The sequence below is a fragment of the Camelus ferus genome, chromosome 20 (genome assembly GCF_009834535.1).
Source record: "Camelus ferus isolate YT-003-E chromosome 20, BCGSAC_Cfer_1.0, whole genome shotgun sequence".
Classification (NCBI taxonomy): Eukaryota; Metazoa; Chordata; class Mammalia; order Artiodactyla; family Camelidae; genus Camelus; species Camelus ferus.
In genome coordinates, this window is record NC_045715.1 from 29,001,747 (window position 1) to 29,022,695 (window position 20,949).

Consider the following 20,949-nt stretch of genomic DNA (forward strand, 5'->3'; position numbering starts at 1 on the left):
TCTTTAAGGCGCTGTCTTAGGAGAATGTGCTATTTACGATTGAGTGGAAATTTCTGCCGATGAGAAAGCCTTGGTCAATAATACAGATACACAATGCACAGTGCAGGGATAGGAGGCCAAAGGGTGGAAATGTTTTGTTTAAATTTTTCTTGTCTAGCCATAAAATATGAAATTTATTTCACAGTTGGTTGGCTCAAGAGTTAATCTGCCAGGATTAGAAGGTATAGATGTTACTCTTATACTGTAAAGCATTGATCAGATCACCTTAAAATGATGTATCAAAAGTCATGGGAAAAGAGCAGTTGTGAGTACGGAAGCCCACAGTTTATATCCCAGAGCTGTTTTATACTAAATATGGGAATGTTTCCACTTTTGCCTATAAAATGGGGCTAATGTGGTCTATCTAGCCTGTCTGCCTCACATGGTTAAGGGTATTAAGCAAAACAACAGTTTTTAACTTAGAATTCTATATAAAAATGCTGCATTTCTACACTAGAAATTGACACATTGCCAACTGACTATACGTCAATTAAAAAAAAAAAAGATGCACTTCTGTATTGTGTACCATGATATATACCTTTCCCTGAACAAGTTGTGGGACTCTCCTTATTTCTGGGAAAAGCTAGCCCTATGATCTAGCCTGTACATTAGTGTGTGCTAATGTGGGTCCATGACAGTCAACATAAATGCCTGGTATGTTCTAGGCGTAGGGAGAACAAACAACCTAGTTTCAGGAAGCAAGAGTAGGTGCAGTGAGCCATGGGGCAGATTTAAAGAGACTGACTTTAGAAGACAGAGTTTTTCCCCTGCTGTAAAGCCTCCAGCCCCTTGCATGACCCAGCTGGTGCTCAGATCCTAGGATTCTAGGGGCTGTTCTTGACTGGCCTTTTTTATGCTTTGAGATTTCACTCGTTGTCATTCTTGGGCCAAGTTTTTTCATCAAACCCCTTTTTTCACTGCCTATCTAGAGAATGGCTGTCTGAAAGCAAAATGCCACTTGGATCCCAAGTTCATTTCCACAACCACCAGAATAAGCTGAATCAGGAAATAAACACCAACTTCTACATTCCTAAGAAATCGTTCCCAGCGGGTCAGAACCGTTTAGTGTATCCTAAGCAGCATTTTAAAAGTGAAAACACATCTATGCACCTCAAGTAGTAAAGTATGAGAGATGTTTCAATTAAAAATAAGGACTGAAACAGGAGTTATTAAAAAAAACTGTTTACTGAGGCTCATGGTCCAGAGATATGAATACAAAACAACCCCAAAGATGCTCCCTGGAGGCTTAAGTCCAGCTGATAGGTGGAGGTAAATGCACAAAAGAGGAACAGCAGAATGGCCAGTATCCAGGGTCCGTGTCTATGCGGGACAGTCACATCCTCCAGATCTCAGAGCCAGGTCGAGTGAGAACAATGAACAACCTAAAAGTTGAGGATTATGTTTTATCTGGCGGACTTTCTGAGGACTCAAGCCCAGGAGGCAGCCTTGCAGATAGCTCTGAGGGACTGCTCAGAAGAGAGAAGGGAGGAACCAAAATACAGTTTTGCAACAAAAGCCAGGTAGTCAACCAGATAGCTGGAACAACAAAAGATTTCTGTTAATTAAAGAAAACCAGACATCTCAAGTCAATGAATTTAGTGCTTCTTCTATGCATGGGAATAAGCAAGAATCTGGGCTCATTGAAATCATCCCTTTGAAATGCACCTCAGCTGCCTAGGGAAAGTACCTGTGCTTTCCATCCTGAGTCTCCTAGGGAGCACCATTGCGGGTGCTGCAGGGGCTAAGGGCTTGGCAGCCGGCAGCCCATTTGTCTCCATCCTGAGTTCCCTCAAAGCTCACCGTGGGCAAGGAGCGGTAGTGGCTGTTGGCCGCAGCATCCTTTGTTGATATGACAGGCAACATTTTTCATTCACAGCTGCAAAAGACCTCGAGCACCAGGAACCCACTAGGTGCCACCTAGGAAGGCGCCGTCGCACCTGCGCCAAGCCGGGCTCCTCCAGGAGGTTGCTCTGCCCATACTTTAGGGTCGGTGGGCCTGTGGCCCAAGGTCTGGAGCGGCGGCGCCAGGTCCTCTGCGGAGCTTGCGGCCTCCCAGGGCTTGGGCCTCCGCGGGAGCCGGGATGCCGTGGGTTCGCCAAGGGTCGCCGCGATGTGGCGCCTCTCCAGGTCCGGGAGCTCCTCGCCCTGCTGGACCAGCTGCAGGAGCTGCGTTAGGGTCACCGAGGCCGGGGCTGACTCCGCCGCCGCGGGAACATGGCCCGACCGGCTGGGACTGCAGGGCGGCTCCATAACGGGCGCGGAGCCTGGGCGCTTCCGGGAGGGATGGGTGCAACCACCCTGGGAGGAGAGGAAGGGGTGCAGACCATACCAAGCAGCCCAGAGAGCGGGGAGCGCTGTAGAACCACGGCCGGCTCCGCGCCGACGCGCTTCACCCACACACGCACGGCTTAGCCCGCCCCAGAGCCCCCAGTGTGGGATGCGTTAGAAGAACCATGAAGGCGTGCACAGAATGCAAGTGCGTGCCGACTCGCCGGTGCAGGCAAAAAGACTCGCGTTTACGCACGCACACACACACACGCGCACGCGCACACACACACACACACACACCGCACATACCTGCTTTCTGGCTCCGCAGCACCTGACAGAAAATAATGGAGGAGAGGTCTCCAGTGACTGGAGGAGAACTGGGAATCAGTGACACCACAGCGGAGCTTCTCTCTCCCCATGTCCTGCCATCAAGACAATACCTGGTGTTCCCAGAGGGGAGGGGAAAAGATGCAGGCAGGCCAGGCGGGCTAAGTCCCTCAAGCGGCTCCCGAAGTCAGGGCCAATACAGCTCAGGTTTCTAAGTTTAACAAAAGCAAGCCTAACCTGGCACACACCACTTTAATCAAATAAGCAAAGCTCAGTTACTATTAATAGAACAAACTAGCATCATGTGTGATAAAAGGACTTTTCCCGTAGGGACGTGAGATGGAAGGACGTTATTGTGGCTTATACGAGTTAATCTGAATTGTATACTAACTAAAACGGCCTACCAAACATACACTGTACATCTGCTTTCATTATTAAAGAAAAGGGCACATCTGCCAGAAGTAAAGAGTTTTCATGTTAAAAATAAAGATTAAATGTCCCTCTTCCTGGGTCACTAACACTAGTGCTCCTTTGAGGATGAGTCCCGTCCCAGGTGCCAAGGCCATACTGACTCGCTACGTTCATGCTGGTCTGGGCTTTTTTGTTTTTCCCCCAAACCTTGAAGAAATGTAACCCTGACTTGTTTAATGTTCTTTGTTCTGACAAGATACAAAACTGGACTGAAAAACCTGCTTATCTAGAGTAACTTCTTAGAGTAATCTGGGAAGTGGGCTTCTGGGCTAGTCCTCAGTTTGGCTCAGATAAAACTCTTTTCTATTCTTATTATTATTTATTGATTACTTTCTACGACATCTGTCTCCTGGAGTGAGGCACTGAGGGGGATACCACAACTCTTCCATAGTGTTCCTGCCCAAAATGTTCACTCTGAATCTTATCTTGAGCAAATGAGCAGACAAATCAAAGTGGGAGAGCATTCTGCAAAGTGACTGGACTGCAAGCTTTATAGATGTCGATGTTACGAAAGACAAAGAAAGAAAGAAAAAGACAAGACGGCAGAACTATGTCAGACTAAAGGAGGTGTGAAAAGTGCAAAGTGTAATCCTGGATTGGATCCAAAATGAGGGGGAAATTTGAAGATGGTCTGTGTATTAGATGACAGTGTTATATCAGTGTCAAATTAAGTGCAGGAATTGTGTCTTGGTTATGTGGGAGAATGACCTTGTTCATAGGAGATATATGCTGGAGCATTTATGGGTGAAATGTCATAATAAGAAAGAGAGAAAAAGAGAAAGCAAATGTGGCAAGATTGCTAAGAACTGGTGAATCTAAGTGGTTTGAAATTTGTCAAAATACAAAGTTGGAAGGGGTGAGCTTGAGAAGCTAGTGTGGAAGAAACTGTCCAAACAAAGTGTTAGTTGAGAAAGAATTTGACTGGCCTTTGTCCCTGGTTCCTGGAGGGGAGACTAAATCCTTGGAATTTCCCAAGTATTAGAAGTAACATTCATAGTTTATGCCAAGGAGGTGACTCATGGTGGCCCCTAAATGGTTTCAGGACTGGGGCTGGCCAACCATGTGATTAAAGAGTTGGGGCTTTGAGCCCAAGGTTTGTAGGGGAGGCAGTCCAAGGAGGGGGCCTGGAGATTGAGTTCAGTCTCCAGCCAATGATTTAATCAGCCATGCCTATGTAAGGAAGCCCCTATAAAAACTCTGGACACAAAGCTCAGTGGAGCGTCCTGGTTGAACTCATCAACGTGTCGGGAGATTCCACAGGGAAAGGCTTCTGTGCCATCTTCCGGTTGCACCAGGAGCCAGCACAGTAGCCCAGCATGCAGGACCCTCTCAGACCTTGCCCTAGGCGCCTCTTCATTTGGCTGCTCCTCCTGATTTATATCCTCTCTAATAAAACTATAATCATAAGAACAGTAATTTTCTGAGTTCTATGTTCTGTGAGTTGTTCTGGCAAATTATTGAACTTGAAAGGGGTCATGGGATCCCCTAAATTTGTACTCAGTGAGTCAGAAGTGCCTGTGGCCTGGGGCCCTTCTGAATTTGCAGCCAGTGTCTGAACTAAGAGCACTCCTGTGGGGACTGTGCTCTTGAACCTGTGGGATCTGTGCTAACCAGCCAGTTAGTGTTTGAGCTGAAGGGCAGCACCTCCGCTGGCGTTTGTAACATGGAACTGGAGGAAGAACTCACCCTTCTCTCTGTGGCCTGCGTCAGTTTCTGGGTGACCTCCTGTACTTCCTGCCCTAAGGATTTCCTCCTAAACCACCAGATTCTCTTTCTTCCTCAGATGTCCTTGGCCCCAGTTCCACTCCTCACAACCTAGCTGGTGGGCTCTGGGTTCCTGCTCCACCACTGCCTTCCTTCCTACCAGAAAACATCTTTATGGAATTAAAGCCAACCTCGGGCATCCTCCCCCGCTCAGTGAGGACCACATTCTCTTAGAATTAGGTAAAGTGATGTGTATGCGTTTGGGAAGTGGGGAGTTGTCTCAGCATCATAATTTTTCTTCTCTCCAATTCTTTTATTTCCTCCTCAGCACAACTCCAGAAGACAGACAGGATGAGTCTGAGAATTAGGGGTTGTCAGGAGGGACTTCTGGCACCACTGAACCCAACCCCCTCATATACAGGGAGGTAAACTGAGCCAGTGAGAAGGAGTAACAGGGCTGGGGTTGGAACGTGGGCCCGCTGACTCCTAGCCCAGGCTGCCTCCCCTTGACAGGGCACAGAGGCCCCTGCCCTGTGGGCAGCCGTCCTGAGCCTGTGCCCTGCCATGGACGTGCACACAGAAGGAAGGGAGACGAAAGAAGGAAAAGTGAGTAAACCCACTGGTGGGGACAGAGATACCTCCCATCCAGGCACATCCACAGCCTTTCCCTGCATCAGCTGGGACCCTGGAGGCCAAGAAGTCATTTCTGCAGGGTGTGGCAAGGCCAGATTCAACCTCCAAACACCACTGAGCTCGTTTATAACTCATTAGACATCTTTCACCCATGATTTTCAACAGTGCATCTCAACAGGAAATGCTCTTCAGGGAGGGATAAATTAGGGGTTAGGGGATTAACAGACACACATTACTACGTATAAAACAGATAAACAACAAGGACCTACTGTATAGCACAGGGAACTATACTCAATTTCTTGTAACAGCCTATAATAGAAAAGAATCTGAAAAGAAAAAATATATATGTATGTACATGTATAATTGAATCACTTTTGGAGGGAGAGTATAGCTCAGTGGTACAGTGTGTGCTTAGCATGCACGAAGTCCTGGGTTCAATCCCCAGTACCTCCACTTAAAAATAATAAATTTAAAAATAATAAATAAAAATAACTGAATCATGTTGCTGTACACCTGAAACTAACATTGTAAATCAACTACACTTTAATTTAAAAAATTAAAAACAGGAAATGCCCTTCCCTATCCTTCATTTATTGGAGCCCAATTCATCTTTCAAAGGCTTCTCGGTGGGCCCACCCCTCCCATCGTTGCCATCAGCATTAACTGGTCCTCCTTCTGTGCTCCTGCTGTCCCTCGCTCATCTCACCGTGCACCCGTTGTCTCTGAGACTAGACCGTGAGTCCTACTCAGCTAATATTCCTATGTGCCTAGACTGGCAGCTGCAGAGACCTAGTGGTGTTCAGAAATGTTAACTAAATGCTTGGATGACTGAATCTCTTGTTATAAACTCAAGGAGAAAAGACTGAATTCAACTCAATGCAAGCACAGACCGAGAGCCTGCCATGTGCAGTGCCCAGTGCCCAGTACCCAGAGCCTGGTGCACAGATCCCTGCTCTCCAGGGGTTCACAGCCTACCTGGGGGAAAAGTCACAGAACTAAATGATGATGATAATTATGATACACATGTATCATAGAATTTATCATACAAATAATGCCGTGCATTGCCTGGTGTGGGAACAGTGTTCTGTGCCCAGTGATATAGCAGCCTACACTTTAGAGTGGTTTTGAAATGTATTTGATCTCAGAGCACATACATGGGAGCTGCTCTTATGGTCACCTTGTCGGCCTGCAGGGCTGGCCCAAGCCCGATTCTGGAGCCAGATCCTAATGCCACCCCTGGCTCTTATGAGCTGCGGGACTCTGGAGCAAATTGTTTCCATTTATCTGTGCTTCAGATCTCTACCTGTAAAACAAGAGCCATGATGGTGCCTGCCTCACAGGACTGCCCAGCAGATCAAATGGGATAACGAATGATGCCCAATGAAGGCAGTTATTAATATTCTTATCCAGTGGTGGTTATGCTGGCCATCTCCTGTTGGCCCCTTCAGGTCCTCTCTCTACCCTTGTCCTCCTGGCCTCCTGGCCACTGACATCTGCAGACACTTGCAGTCGGCTCCCTGAACCTCTGGCTTTGGCCAATGGTGGGCCCAGCAGGAGAAAGGAGAAGACAGTCAGGGTATTTACTCTGCATTTTCTCTCCCTCCAGGATCTCCACTGGCTGCAGGGTCCCTCCACACGGCTCTCTGGCTCTGGGGCCCCACACTGCTCCCTCCCCTCACTCTGCAGGCCCGTCACTAGTCCTGGACACTGCGCTGTCCCTTGGGATTTCCCTTCACACTGCTGTGCCTCTGTAAATAATCCTTTTATTAAATTCCCCTCAAATTACCCAATATAAGTGTTCCATCTATTTCCTGCCCATACTCATCAATACAGGAATTGGTTCCAGGAGCAGCCTCAAACAGGATACTGGGAGTGGATGGATCACCAATTCAAGGAGGACAAGGAAAGCCTCTGCGCAGTGGGGGAGAAGCACCCAGGAAATCCACTGCATGCAGAGTCTCACCACCTCTCAAGCTACTGCCGGGATAGCGCAGAAGGCAGGATAGGGCCCTGCATTGCTGGGGAGTGGAGGAGCGAGATGAAATGGCTTCGGCTCTTCTACACTCTGGTGTGGAGTCCTGTGGCTTCTGATGGCCTCAGGGAACACGTGCAGGGGAAAGGAGAACTAAGAGTCATCAGTATCTGAGGAGGAATGTGAGTGAGCCATGAGGACTTCTTGATGGGACTTGAAGGGATCCCTCATCTCCCACAGACAGAGGGGCTCACATGGCTGGATTAAATGCCTCTAGGTCTCTTACGCTAAGGTGAGGGCATTGATGGGGAAGGGGTGGAGCCCAGAGATGGGATAAGGATATCTGGGCAGACACAGACAAGCCTGGGAACTCTGAACCCGCAAATTCTTTTGAAGGGTCTCGTCTGTGCAGACAGCCTCCTCCTGCAGTGATCCTGTCTCCTAGGACATCAGCCTCAGAACCCTTCCCACACCACCCCTCCTTGGCCCCAGGCCCTTTGTGAGTTAGATCCCAGCCCAGCCTGGGTGGAGAAGCTCTGAGCCCACGCTAAGAGGAGAATGCCCAGACAGAGTCACAGGCCCTGCCAAACTGACTTGGCAAGAGCCACGGGAGCATGTATGGAGAAGATTCTAGGGGAAACAGACCCAGGAGGGTGGAAAGTTAGACCTGGTTTGGCCAAACCCATGGCCCAGGATGCTCATTCAGGATTTTGGACTTAATGTGTTGGCTCAAGTACCTGGAAGAAGCGTGAGTAGTCTGTTAGGTTGTTTAATTAAAGTCTGGACTTAATGTAGCCTAGAGTTAATAAACTTAAAACGCCAGAATTTCCTTGGTATACTATAGAGGAAGGAATCCAAAGTCTCAGAGAGATAGGAATGCTGGATTGGATTTATTACGTGCAGTCTGCTTCGCCATCCCTAGCCACATATGTTAAGGGGGCCTGGAAAACACTCCCTTTACCAAAGCAGTAAGAAATGCATCGGTGAGGACCACCAGCAACCTTGGCTTGCTCTACTGGTGGGCCTCCGTAGGCTAGAGATGCTAGTGGGGGATGCTAGAGACTGGAACTGAATACCCTGACCTGGATGAGAATAATGGTATCCTGGTGGGGCAAAGAGCAGGTGGTGATGCTTAACAGCCAAAGGCAAAGGAACCACAATGACCCATAATAAAGCATGGGGAATAATGGTCATCAGGTAGACAAAATGATAGTCCTGTGGGCCACAGTCACCCCTTTTCCCCAGGTGCTCCAGGACTTGCTCAGCAGACCCATGGTGGCAGGGTGGAAGCTATATTTTGGCTCAGTAACATGGTCTTCCTCTCTCTGAGGCTAATCTGGCTGAATGTCCATCCTATTTACAGCCCAGAGCTGAGTCCCTGAGTGGACACCATTCTCACCTGATCATAGATTGATTTGTTTGGGCCCCTCTAGCATGGAAGGGCTGTGCTTTATCCTCATAGACACATATTCCAGGTATGAATTCACCTCTGCTTCTGTCAACACCACCATTTATGGACTCACAGAATACTGTATGCATCACCATGGCATTCCACATAACATTGCCTCCAACATTGGCACACATTTTATAGCCAAGGAATGAGCTCACACCCAAGGCATTCACTGGTCTTACCATTTGCCCCATGACCCAGGAGCAGTTGGCTTGATAGAATGGAGGATTGGCCAGCTGCAGGCTCAGAGCAGAGTTAAGAAACTACACCCTGCAAGGTGGACGTGCTGTCCTACAGGATACAGTGTCTTCTTTAAGCCAAAACTAGAATCGTATATAACTGAGAGGCGGGGGTAGCAGCAGCCTTCTCACTATTATAGCTAAAGTCTATAACCTACTGGAAGAACTTTTGCTACTCACCCCCATAACCTTGCCCTCAGGAAGTTTGGCGATCCTAGCATCCAAGGGAGAAATGTTTGCACCAGGCAAGGGTCATAGAGTTGGAAGCTGAGATGGCCCCAGGCCATTTTGGTTTCTCACGCTGTTGAACCCACAGGCAGAGAAAGGGGGGCGGTTACTGTAAGGTCTGGGTTGACTAATCCCAATTACCAGAGAACATTAGGTTGCTACCACAGAATAGAGGTAGGCACTAGGTCTGGGACCCAGGGGATTCACACAGTGCCTCTTAATAATCCTCTGCTCAGTTGTCCTGGTTAACAGAAAACCTCAGCAACCCACAATGTCAAGACTACCGAGGACTCAGACACCACAGGAATAAAGGCCTGAGTCACCACCAGGCAGAGAACCCAGTCCAGCCAAGGTGCTGTCAAAGAAGAAGAACCTGTCACTGGAGGTGTAGCAGCTAGCCGTGATTATGAACTTGGGCCTCATAACCACTCTTCCCCTGCTAACTTATGTGAACACCGATGGTAGGAAACATTTTAGATTCCAGTGGACATATGACCCCTTCGGTATCACTGGAAGAGACTTCTACTTGCAAGTTCAGCAGACACACAGGCTGACGCCCCGTCTGCCCCTCTGGTTACAATCTAATCAGATAGGTCAGATTTATGCTCAGTAATCATTTGGTAATATCAGCAGTCTTCTCTAATAAGTACTGCTACGTTTCCTTAATTTTCTTTCTCATATTCTATGTGGCTCATCTCAGTTTAACAACAGCCCTGGGTTTTCTACCTGGGTAGGTGAAAAAAGAAGGGAGAGAGAATCTGCTGTGTACCAGGCACTCAGGTGGGTACTCATATTTCACTGAATTCTCCCAAAAACCTTGTGAAAAGAGCTTTGGAGAGAGACAGACCTGTAAACACATCTCTGCAATGAATGCCCAGCTCCACCACTTGCCTGCTAGAGAATCTTCAGTGACTTCGTTTTTCTGAGCCTCAGTTTACTTGACGGCAAAACCGAGATGATAATACCCGATGCGTGGTTTTGAGGATTAAATGAGATGTCTGTGAACACCACCTGGCTCTAGGTGGCGGGTCTGCAAATGGCAGGTTCAGTCCCAAGTGAGAAGCTCAGAGCAGAAATTCAGCTCTGGGATCTAAGGCCACATGTCAGAGCATCCTCACTGCCCTGGGGAAGGGCATTTTTAGTACCAGTAAGACTGTGGAGTCAGGCGGAGATTCCCGGGGCTCCTGGAAGGAGAGAACCGATGAAAGACAGAGCAAAGAAAACTTCCAGGCCAACCCGTGTCCAGGGAGCTGGCAGTGGGCCTGTGGGGTAGCTGTCGCGAGATGGCCCAGACGAGCAGTGAGCAGCGGGGTGAGGGAGGTGGCTGGCGGTGGGGGAGGTTTCAGCCTTCCCGTCCCTGGGAAGATCTTGAAACTCAAAGAGCGAAGGAAGCCAGAGGTCTCGTCCCCATCTGTATTGTGGTAACTGAGCCCAAGAGGCTGGAAGGCGGGAGAGTCGTTAGGAACACCTGTCTCCCTCCCTCCCCCTCCCGGCGGGAACCCACCGAGACTGCGCGCACCTGGGCGCGGGCTGCGCCTGGGAACACGTGGCGCCCGAGGCCTCCAGGCTGCCCCACGGGAAAAGGGGTGGGAGCGCAGCGCGGACTGCAGGGGGGCACTCGGGGCGCGGAAGGGTGCAATCGACATGATTATTAAAATACCATCGGACGGGAATGGAGTGAGGCTGACACCAGAATAAAGAATAATGTAAAGCAGGAAATCCGGAGAGCCAGGAACAAGTAAACCCAGCAATATAAAAGACATTAACATATGATAAAGATGTTAACAAGTAATAACGTCTCGCAAATAGTAGGGAAAGGAAGGATTATTCAATGAATAGCCCTGGGGTAACTGATTAGCTCTTTGGGAAAAATAATGAAATTTAGATGCACATCTTCTATAATATACCAAAATTAATTCAATTCCTCACGGAATTAAATTGGGGAGGGGGTAAAACTACACACGCACAAAAAGACAATACAAGTGGAAATGTATGGATCCTTTAGAGGGGCGAGGACTTTCTAGGCTTAAAAGGGATGAGATAAATCCCAACAGGGAAGATGGATACGTTGGTTCATACAAAACAAAAAACTGCAGGTTAAAAAAAAAAAAAAGTGAAATTAAAAGTAGTCAATGAATCTGGAAATGGCTCCAGCCAAGTACATTATACAGAGGGTTGGTACCTTTAATATGTGAAAGCTTTTCAAAATCAGTAAGACACTAGGACTATGAGAGGACAATGAACAGACAATACAGCAAAGGAAGCAACTAAAATGGGAAAAGAATGTTTTGATAAGAGAACTGAGATTCCATTTTTTGCTAATTAAATTAGGGTTTTAAAATTTTTATCTTATTTTTTAAAGAAATGCCACATGGGCCTTTCATATGTTGTGGTGGTTTTATACTAACACAAATTAGTATAACAGATGTGTGTCGGGAGCCTTAAAATACAGAGGTCTTAGATGCTCAACATCACTAATTATTAGGGAAATGCAAATTGAAACCACTACTACGAGACAACACTTCACACCCATTAGGATGATCACTATCAAAATTTAAATTAAATTACCATATGATACAGCAATTCCACTTCTGGATATATACACAAAAGAAGTGAAAGTAGGATCTTGAAGAGCGATTTGCACACCTATGTTCATGATAGTTAAAATGGAGCAACCACTGAGGGATGTCCAGTGAGAGATGAATTGATTGGAAGCAAAATGTAGTATATACATACAGTGGAATGTTAATCAGCCTTTGAAAAGGAAGAAAGTTCTGACACATGCTACAACATGGACTATGAAGCTTGAGACTGTTATGTTAAATGAAATAAGCCATGCACAAAAAGTCAAAGACTGCATGATTTCACTTTAATGATGTAGTCAAAGTTATAGAAACAGAAAGTAGAATGGTGGCAGCCAAGGGCTGGGGGAGCAGGGATGGAGTGTTTAATTTTGTAAGATGAAAAGAATTCTATAGATGGACGGTGGTTGTGGTTGCACAACAGTGTGAATATACTTAATACTGCCAAACTGTACACTTCAAGATGGCTAACATGGTAAATTTTATGTTATGTGTATTTTATTACAATTTAAAACATTTTTAAGTTAAACAAACAAACAAACAAAAACCCACAAGAAAACACAGAGGACTTTAAGCCAATTTTAAGGAAATAAGTATGAATTTGGAAAATGCTTTATAAACGACAGTATCTACTGCCTCAAACTGGAAAACCCAGAAGTCTAAAAGTAAAGGAATGGCTAAATAAACCGTAGTATACTGTAGTTTTATGTTTTAATAATATTCATTTTCCTGATTTTTAAAATAATACAGATTCATCATAGAAAATTTAAGAAATAAACAATTATTAAGACAAAAATAAAAACTATCCAAAATCCTAACATGCAGAGATAACCATTGTTAACCTTTGGTCTGCTTCCTTCTAGGAATAATTATGTATTTCTTATGTAAAATTGGTTACATATTTTCCATGTAAATTTATATCCTGTTTATTTAAACTTTCTGTATGTAATTATGTATACACATATATCAAGAAAGAGAGAACATTTATTGACTTTTTACTATGTATAAATAATAATGCTAGACCCTCTTCATGGATGATCTTGTTTAAATATCATTCCCATTGTACAGATGTATTTATTATTTGTTATTACCTTTCCCATCATACAGATGAGGAAATCGAGGATTAGAGAAGTAATTTGGTGGAAGTTGGACAACTCCTGAACAATGTAGTCAGGATTGAAAGCTAGGCATTCTAGCTTCACAGCCCATAACTGAACCAAACTCCATTCTATATCCCATGTCATTAAACATTCTTTTGAAAACATGATTTTAAAAGCTGATGCATAATATTCACTAATATAAAAAATTCAAACATTAATTCATTTAACCCTTCTCCTAGCATTAAACAATTAGGTTGTTTTCAATTTCTCTTGGTTTTTTGTTTGTTTGTTTGTGGGGTAATCAGGTTTATTTATTTATTTAAACAGAGGCACTGGGGATTGAGCCCAGGACCTCGTGCCTGCTAAGTAGGCACTCTACCACTAAAGCTATACCCTCCCCTCCCCTTGGTTTTTTAATATAATACTTCAACGAACATTTTTGTGCATAAATCTTTGTCTTATAATGACTGAATCTCTTATTATTGCATTAGGGTATATACCTAGATATGAAGTTTCTGGGTAAAAATGACAGCTCCAGTTAAAATTTAGTGGAGTCACTGAAAATGGCATTTATGTTTTAAATGGCCATTTTAAACAGTAGTTTATTTTTTAAAAGGTGTTTGATGTGATGGGGCAGGGAGTATATGAGAAATCTCTGAACATTCTGGTCACTTTTGCTATAAACTTGAAACAGCTCTAAAAATTAAATTCTATTTAAAAGGGCTGTAACTACATGAAAATGCAATTATTAGCTTTTTGGCTATAATAAAGCCAGCCATCAGAAAACAGTTCAAGCTCTGGCTCTGTCACCTGCCAGCTATGTGGCCTTGGGCAGGTCACTCAATCTCTCTGAGCCTTCTGGTGTAGGAAGGCACTGTGAGAGACTGGGGGTGGGAGGGGCCCCTCCCCTGGGGAAACGGCTCCGTGGTGGAGCAGCTGAGATGCAGCTGGGCCTGTGGCCTGTGAGGCAGTCTTGTGGCTGCCTCCTCCCCCAGCCCGCACCTCAGGTCTGCAGCTGGGTCCTGCCTCCTCTCAGGTGGGCCATGGCCGGGACCTGGCTTCTGCTTCTCCTGGCCCTCGAGTGTCCAGCCCTGCCCACAGGTGAGCACCCTCCCTGCATCCCTCTCTGCACCCCATCCGTCTGCCCAGCCCACTCCAACACGCTAGGCTTCCCTGGGTGTGGGTGGGATGCAGGGAGGCAGGACAGGGGTATTTGAGGGCCCTCTGGGGAGGCTCTCCCCAGAAGCCCATCATCCCCTTCCCCATTGTACTCTACCTGCCAGCTACCGCACTCCGGGCTCCCAAGTCCTGCTCCCTTGGAGTCCACAGAGTTGGTAGGGAGGGCAGTCAGTCTCGGAGATATAGAGAAACCAGAGTAAGCTGGACAGGTGTCCGTAATGGGCGGGAGGATAGCCAGATCGTGTTGTGCTACGTAGGGTGGTGGGACACAGGCACCATTGTGAGGTCCCCCCTTCCTGTCCAGTCTCCTGCCCTCAGGGCTCAGGGTGTCTTGTGTTTACTCCCAGCTCCCCTTACCAGTGGATTCTCAGAAGTCTCAAGGCCCCAGTGACTTCCCGGGTGAATTTACCCACCTTCCCCAACCCTGGTCGTTCAAAGATGAAGGCTGGAGACAAAAGACTCGAATTCTGAGAATTCCAGCTTCATCTACAAGCATGTTTGTGGTGGGGGAAGGTCCTTGACCTTTGAATTATGGCCTCTCCGTGTTCTAAAGCTGACCCCCAGTATGTCACAAACTTTTCCTTGCTAGGGAGATAAACCACACCCATGTGGAGCAAGGAGAGTCTGTGGCAGGAGGCCTGAGCTCTGGGAGGGAAGCAGCCAGAGTGAGGAGGAGCAATCCTGGGAGGCTTCATGGAGGAGGCAGACACTCAACTCAACTTGGGGAATGTCTCTCTGTACGGCTGAAAGGTCTCAGGAGGTCGAGCATCCTGGAGCTCATTCCCAGCCTTCCCTCCTCCCTTTGTTTGTGATGTCTTGTTAACATGTGTATTGATGATAATACTAACACTTTCCTTCCAAGTTGTTTTATATTCATGATCTTTATCCTTCACAGCAATTTTACTGTGCTGGTGTTATTAACCCCATTACATTTATAGGACAATTTAGACTCAGGAAATCAAATGGATGAGTCAGGAGTCAAACCAACTCTGTCTGAGGCCACGTCCCAGGCTTGGTCCACTGTGTCATATAGCAAAATCTTAGTCATTCTTCCAGATGGGGTGGTCTGTGGGATCTGGAGTCATAGAGATCTCAGTTCAAATCCTGAGTGGGCTACTTACCATCCACCTGCTTCTAGGTCAGTTATTTGACCTTCAAGAAATCTTTTGTGAGCATCCCCGATCTCTAAGTCCCCATAAGGCCCTCTGGCATCCTTCTCTGCACCCTGGGGCATTTCTTTAGCCTGCCTGCACTTAACTCATTGTGCAAATTTGTTGGTAGGTTTTAACCTTTGAGATTCTATTTATATGAAAAGATATCCAACTGTTCAAAAATAACGTTTATATATTAAATGAGTCATCTTTCCCAAAAAGAATAAGTGTGGAAAATCAGGACTATTCTGGAAAAGGTAGGACAAATGTTTATAGTCCTCACATGACTTACTTTTATTTTTTAATTTTAAAATAATACAGACATACACTTTAAATGGATGAACTGTACGGTACATGAATTATATCTAAACAAAGTTATTAAAAAATAATACAGACTTACAGAAAAGAACCAAGAATAACACAAAAAACACTCATGCACATTCCATTCAGATTAACAAATGGTTAAAATTTTGCCATATTTGAATCAGATTTTTTTTAAAGAAACAAAAATCACAGATACATTTGAGGCCCCTTTTGATCTCATTACAGATCCTATTTTCTTCCCTTCCTCCCCAGAGGTAACCACTCTCCTGAGGCTGGCACAACAAGGTACTGTAAGTATTTGTTTGCATCTGCTGTCCCTCTCATGGGACTGAGATCACTGAGAGCGGGGACAATATTTTACTTAATGTTGTATCCCCAACGCCTGGCACAGAAAGGGTCAGATAAGACAGATGGGTGATGGATGGATGGAAGGACAGATGGATGGATGAATAGAAGGAAGTGTGGATAGATGGATGGGTGGATGAAGATATAGATGGAAAGGAGAGAGAATAGATGTAGGGAAGATGGACGATGGAAGAAAAGATGGATGAATGAAAGGGTGGAGGGAATGAAGATGGTTAGATGGATAAATGCAAGGAGAGAGGGATGGATGAGTGGGTGGAAGGATAGACTGCTACTGTGAGATGCTGGCTTGGAGGGCATGGACAGATCCAGCCCCACCACAAGTGTGTGCTCTCCTGTAGGTGCGGGCAGCACACCCTTCCCCTCTCTGGCCCCACCAATCACACTTTTGGTGGATGGAAAGCAGCAGACGCTGGTGGTCTGCTTGGTCCTTGACGTTGCACCTCCTGGCCTCGAGAGTCCCATCTGGTTCTCAGCTGGCAACGGCAGCTCACTGGATGCGTTCACCTATGGTCCTTCCCCAGCGGCGGATGGCACCTGGACTAGCTTGGCTCAGCTCTCCCTACCCTCTGAAGAGCTGGCAGCCTGGGAGACCCTGGTCTGCCATACCGGGCCTGAGGCTGGAGAACAGAGCCAGAGCACACAGCCCCTACAGCTGTCAGGTGGGGACAGAGCCTGCACCTCTGAGGCTGCTCCCTGCCCCTGGAACCAGGGTATGGTGGGAGGGAGGACAGACTCCAGACCATGGGGCATGAAGGGCATCCAAGTGCCAACCATCTAGGCTCAGAGCAGGGTGATCTCAGGGCCCTGAATCCTGGGATTTGCAACTGTGGTATCTCATTCAAATCCAGGCTCTGATACATGACTTCTAAGAGGTAATAATGTCTCCTCCCTCCTAGGGTTAATCTCTCTATATATATACCTGGGGTTACTGTCTGTATGTAAATTACCCTTAATATGACACCCTACTCACCGGAACCAGACAATAATTAAACAGTAAATTGCTATCACTCACTGTTTACTCTGTGCCGGGCATGGCAAGTAAACACTTCACATTTATGAAGTGGGTCCTATTACTCCCATTGCACAGGCACAGAGAGGTAGTCCAAAGCCAGCCGTTATTATTACTGACCAGAAGGCTTACATCCTCTTTTTGGATTATGTTAGTTTTGTCATCTTCCAGATGGAAATGTTTGTTGAATAAATGCCCCACCTTCTAAAGAAGGCTGCTAAGAAAATTGATTCATTGTCTAAAAGAGCTGAGGCATCTCAGCCTCCCAGGGGAACAGAACAGGGGACAGTCTGGAGGGAGGGAGATCTGGGCCCCTCAGAGGACTTGCTGCAGATGGACTCAGAGTGTCCATTGCTGGTTCCTTTGTCCATTTATCCAACATGCCATGAGCAGCTGCCCTGAGCAGGGCTGGGGCATAGCACTGGGGTGGAGGACACAGCCCATCCCATTGACTCACTCCCTTCTCTTTGCCTGGCAGGAGAGGCTTCCTCAACCAGGACCTGCCTCTGGGAGCCTCTCCGAGGTGAGTACTGTGGGCCAGGATCTCAGGCTCTGTTGGGCTCTGGCTTGATGGTCCCCTTGGGGATTAATGGGTGTTCCCTGAAGAGGCTGCCTTGCTAGGCTAGGGCACTGGCTAGCCTGGGCCTCTGCCAACCCGCAGGTCAGATGGGGATTAAATCCCCTGATCCCGGCCTAATTTCTGGACACCAGTTGAGAAAAGCACGTGAGAGTTAGCAGAAGGGTCCTTGAAGCTCTCCGTGGGCAGCCCAGAGGGATGGTCTCAGCATCAGAGCCTTGGGAGATTCTTGGGAGTCCAGGGAGACTTGGGAGACTGCGTGGTGGCAAGTCCAACCATCTGCTGGACACAGAGTCATGACCCAGGTTCTGCTTCCCAACCAGAGAAATTTGAGCTGATGACTCTCCTCCTTATGGGATGCTAACTCCTGCCTGACCTTCAATCCCCTTGGTTGTTGAGGAATAAAAGAAAATGAAGGCTAGGAAGGTGTTTATTATTCCCAGACAGAGCTGAGGTTAGACGCCAGGAAGGACGTTCCCTGATTACCTTTTGTCTGGTGAACATTCTCCCGCGGGGCGGGTGGAAGGCTGAACAGCGGCCTGCGGGGCCGCTCACCCGCGCCTTCTCTCCCGCAGGGACGCGGGGCCAGGCGCTGCGGCTGGGGGCGCTGCGGCTGCTGCTCTTCAAGATGCTGCTGCTGGATGTGCTCCTGACCTGCAGCCGCCTCCGCGCGCTGCCCGCCGCGCGGGGAAACCCGGCCGGGCCGTCCTGCCCGAGGGACCCCAGGCTCCCCGTGCCTCTCGCGGCCCCGCGGGCCGATCGCCTTCTCTTCCCGAAGCCTTCGCCGGTAGGATCGCCCGCAGCCCCCACCGACAGGCTTCGCCGCAGTGATGGGGGGACCACAGGGCTCAGCCTGTCCGCCCCGCCGGCGCTTCAGCCCCGCAACAGCTGAGGGGTTCACACCCGCCGTCCGGGTCGGGATCCCAGGAGCCTGGTCTGGGAAGATCGGGCCGCTCATGCTCAGGGCCGGGTGCTCCAGACCCGCCCTCAGTATTCCTGCCTCAAGCCTTGGAGCATTTCTCTGTGATCTGCCTCCCCCAGCTGACAGGAGCATCCTGGGGGCTAGGGTCGGTCTCCCCCATCAAACTGAGGGCTAAGAGAAATGGCTTTGTCTCTCCTATCAGACTGGAAGCCCCTTGAGGGTGGTGATCGACCCAGGCACTGGGACATCTGAGGTGCAGATATCTGGGAACAATTAAAGGAGAACTTATATGACACAGGCAAATGAAAAATATTTTAATTCATGTCTACTATAGGAGGAGGGAACTGGGTAGATTTAGAGGAGGCAGAAATCTTGGAAGACTTCCTGAGGGTAAGAGCCTGGGAATTGCAGAGTGGGGCCAGGGGTTGGGGAGGATGCTGTCCCACCTCTGTCTCCTTTCCCCATCACCAGGCATGAGGCAAGGCCCTCTATATTCATCTCCTCACCCTGGCCCAATCTCTCTTGAGAGTTGAGGGCAAGGAGCCCAGGAACCCAGGAAGATAGGGTGTTGGGCCTTATGTGAAATCTTGTACAGACTTGATGGAAAAGAGCAGGGCCAGGATCCCAGGGTGACGAGATCATATCCAATGCCAAGATCACAGGTCATAATTCCAAACTTACATGTTATTAATCAACAAAGGGTCACTATTCACTTGACAAATATTCAGTGAGAGTCAGCTCTGAGCCAGGCAGGCACTAAAGAGGGTTTTGTTTTATTTCCTGAAGAGAGTTCTTGCACTGATAGAATGTGAAGCTCCCACACTGGAGTGTAACCTGTGTGTCCCCTGTTTACCCAGTGCTGGCAGGAAATCCAGCCTTTCCCAGGGTTTTCCCTCCAATAATCACCCCAAGAATCTCTGGGTGCTTTCATGTGACTCCAGATGTCCTCTGGGCAGCATAGGACAGTTTCCTGGATCAATGGCCCTTCTTTAGTCTTCCTTCCCCTAGAGTGGCAGTGGGGAATTATGCTCCAACACCCCCACACACACATGGCATCAATGACACTCCCAGCTTCCCTGAGCCTGTGTCCTCGAAGCTGCTGTTCAAGGAAAACCCTCACCTTCCCCTCCACTGTCCATCTCTCCCCAGCCTGGAAGGAGATTCTCCCACCTCTTTTTTGGATTCTTGAAGGAGGGAGAGGTTAGAACTTCTGGAATGAATCTGTCCACCATCCCCCTAACACACAGACTGAGGAAGGGGTAGGCTGGGTGGCAGCGGGGGTGTATCCAGCCATAACCTCAGACTTTCTCCAGCTGCTCTTCCTTCCCAGGTCTCAGCCCAGATACTGAGGCCAGAGCATATGCCAAACTAATCTGTGTCTCAGTAAATGCCCTCAGAGACCCATTTGTTTATTCTGGAAGCAGACTCCCCTGAGCTTCAGTGCTCTTTCCTCTCTCGCCCTCATTTCCCCAATTCTGCCCTGCCCCAGACTCTGAATCCCAACTGAGCTGGCTTAACATTATTTCCCAGGAGGACTCTCTGGCCCTGGAAATCAAGTGCTATGGTCAGACTCTGAGCCTCTCTGAGTCTTACGAAGCCTGCAGAACATGGAGGCCCTCAGGAGGTGTCCTCATCCTGGTATATACACTGTGGAACTCTACATACCACGGCTCCTGCTTATCCAAAGTGCCTTGTCACTCACACGATTGTTTTGAGCAAGCAGCTAGACCAGGAAATGACAAGTCGATGCACTGAGCATCAGTCTTTTAAGTCTTTATAAAATAGCATAAATATCTAACCTCTGGGAAGGAAACATAGGCACTAGAGAAACAGGGGTTTATGGACAAAAATGGAATTTGCATACAACTTCCCAGAGAAGCAGCCTTGGTCTGCGTGTGTCCGTAGGACACTGAGCTCAGGGGTAGCCTGAAGCAGCCCAAAGACCCAGAGTCCTCCTCTTGAGGACACAGTGGGGTGGGGGGGTTATTCATTGAGCCAGGCTCCGAGTTGTTGCCAGGGAGAAGGAAGGAAAGCCAAGTCCCTGCCTTCTGGGACCTCAAAATCTAAAGACATAAATAATAGGGCAGAAAAGGGGATGAGGTCACACGCTAAAAAAAAAAAAAAATTAACCAGTGAACTTTTTACAATCTGCCCAATAAGCTTTAGTTCCATTAACCTATTTGAGTTTCCCAGGAATAGGCAAGCCTTGAACAGCAGCTAGGAGGATCACTTTTGTCATCAGACGAAAACTGAGGTTCGGAGAGGAAGTGATTCGTTCTAGTTCTCACCGGGGCAAGTCTAGGGTTACTGGGCATAATAATAAAGCTGCCTGAGGGCTGGGGACCGTTTGAGTTCCGGTCTCATTCACAGCGCTTACTAGAGTGACTGGACATTACAACAATAAAAAC

General features: G+C 47.7%; 2 protein-coding genes and 1 long non-coding RNA gene across 7 annotated transcripts; 2 read left to right on the forward strand and 1 right to left on the reverse strand.

Annotated features, from left to right (window-relative positions):
- Positions 1-1,205: 1,205 nt before the first annotated feature.
- Positions 1,206-2,743, reverse strand: C20H6orf226 (chromosome 20 C6orf226 homolog). Of its 5 annotated transcripts, none has more exons than XR_004313603.1 (2): positions 1,840-2,545; positions 1,206-1,421 (listed from the first exon to the last, which is right to left on the reverse strand). XR_004313603.1 is itself a non-coding variant. In XM_032463096.1 (2 exons), the coding sequence occupies exon 2, from the start codon at positions 2,287-2,289 to the stop codon at positions 1,957-1,959; it is 333 nt and encodes a 110-aa protein (XP_032318987.1). In that variant the 5' UTR covers positions 2,290-2,337; positions 2,617-2,743; the 3' UTR covers positions 1,206-1,956. The 5 variants fall into 5 exon arrangements, 1 of the variants encoding a protein (XP_032318987.1); XR_004313601.1 differs by having other exon boundaries at positions 1,206-1,575; XR_004313602.1 differs by having other exon boundaries at positions 1,727-2,544.
- A 1,925-nt stretch (positions 2,744-4,668) lies between these two features.
- LOC116658119 lies at positions 4,669-7,232 on the forward strand. Its single transcript, XR_004313291.1, has 2 exons — positions 4,669-5,049; positions 7,049-7,232. It is a non-coding gene; the product is annotated as an uncharacterized LOC116658119 (long non-coding RNA).
- Positions 7,233-14,056: 6,824 nt separating this feature from the next.
- PTCRA (pre T cell antigen receptor alpha) lies at positions 14,057-18,824 on the forward strand. Its single transcript, XM_032462353.1, is given in 6 exon segments — positions 14,057-14,114; positions 15,893-15,952; positions 16,372-16,692; positions 17,521-17,565; positions 18,195-18,343; positions 18,346-18,824. Coding segments are annotated over 6 exon segments (738 nt in total). The 3' UTR covers positions 18,451-18,824.
- Positions 18,825-20,949: the final 2,125 nt, after the last annotated feature.

What these genes read in the sequence shown, in the direction of transcription:
- C20H6orf226 (XM_032463096.1), bottom strand. Translation starts at nt 2,289, where the DNA reads ATGGAGCCGCCCTGCAGTCCCAGCCGGTCGGGCCATGTTCCCGCGGCG.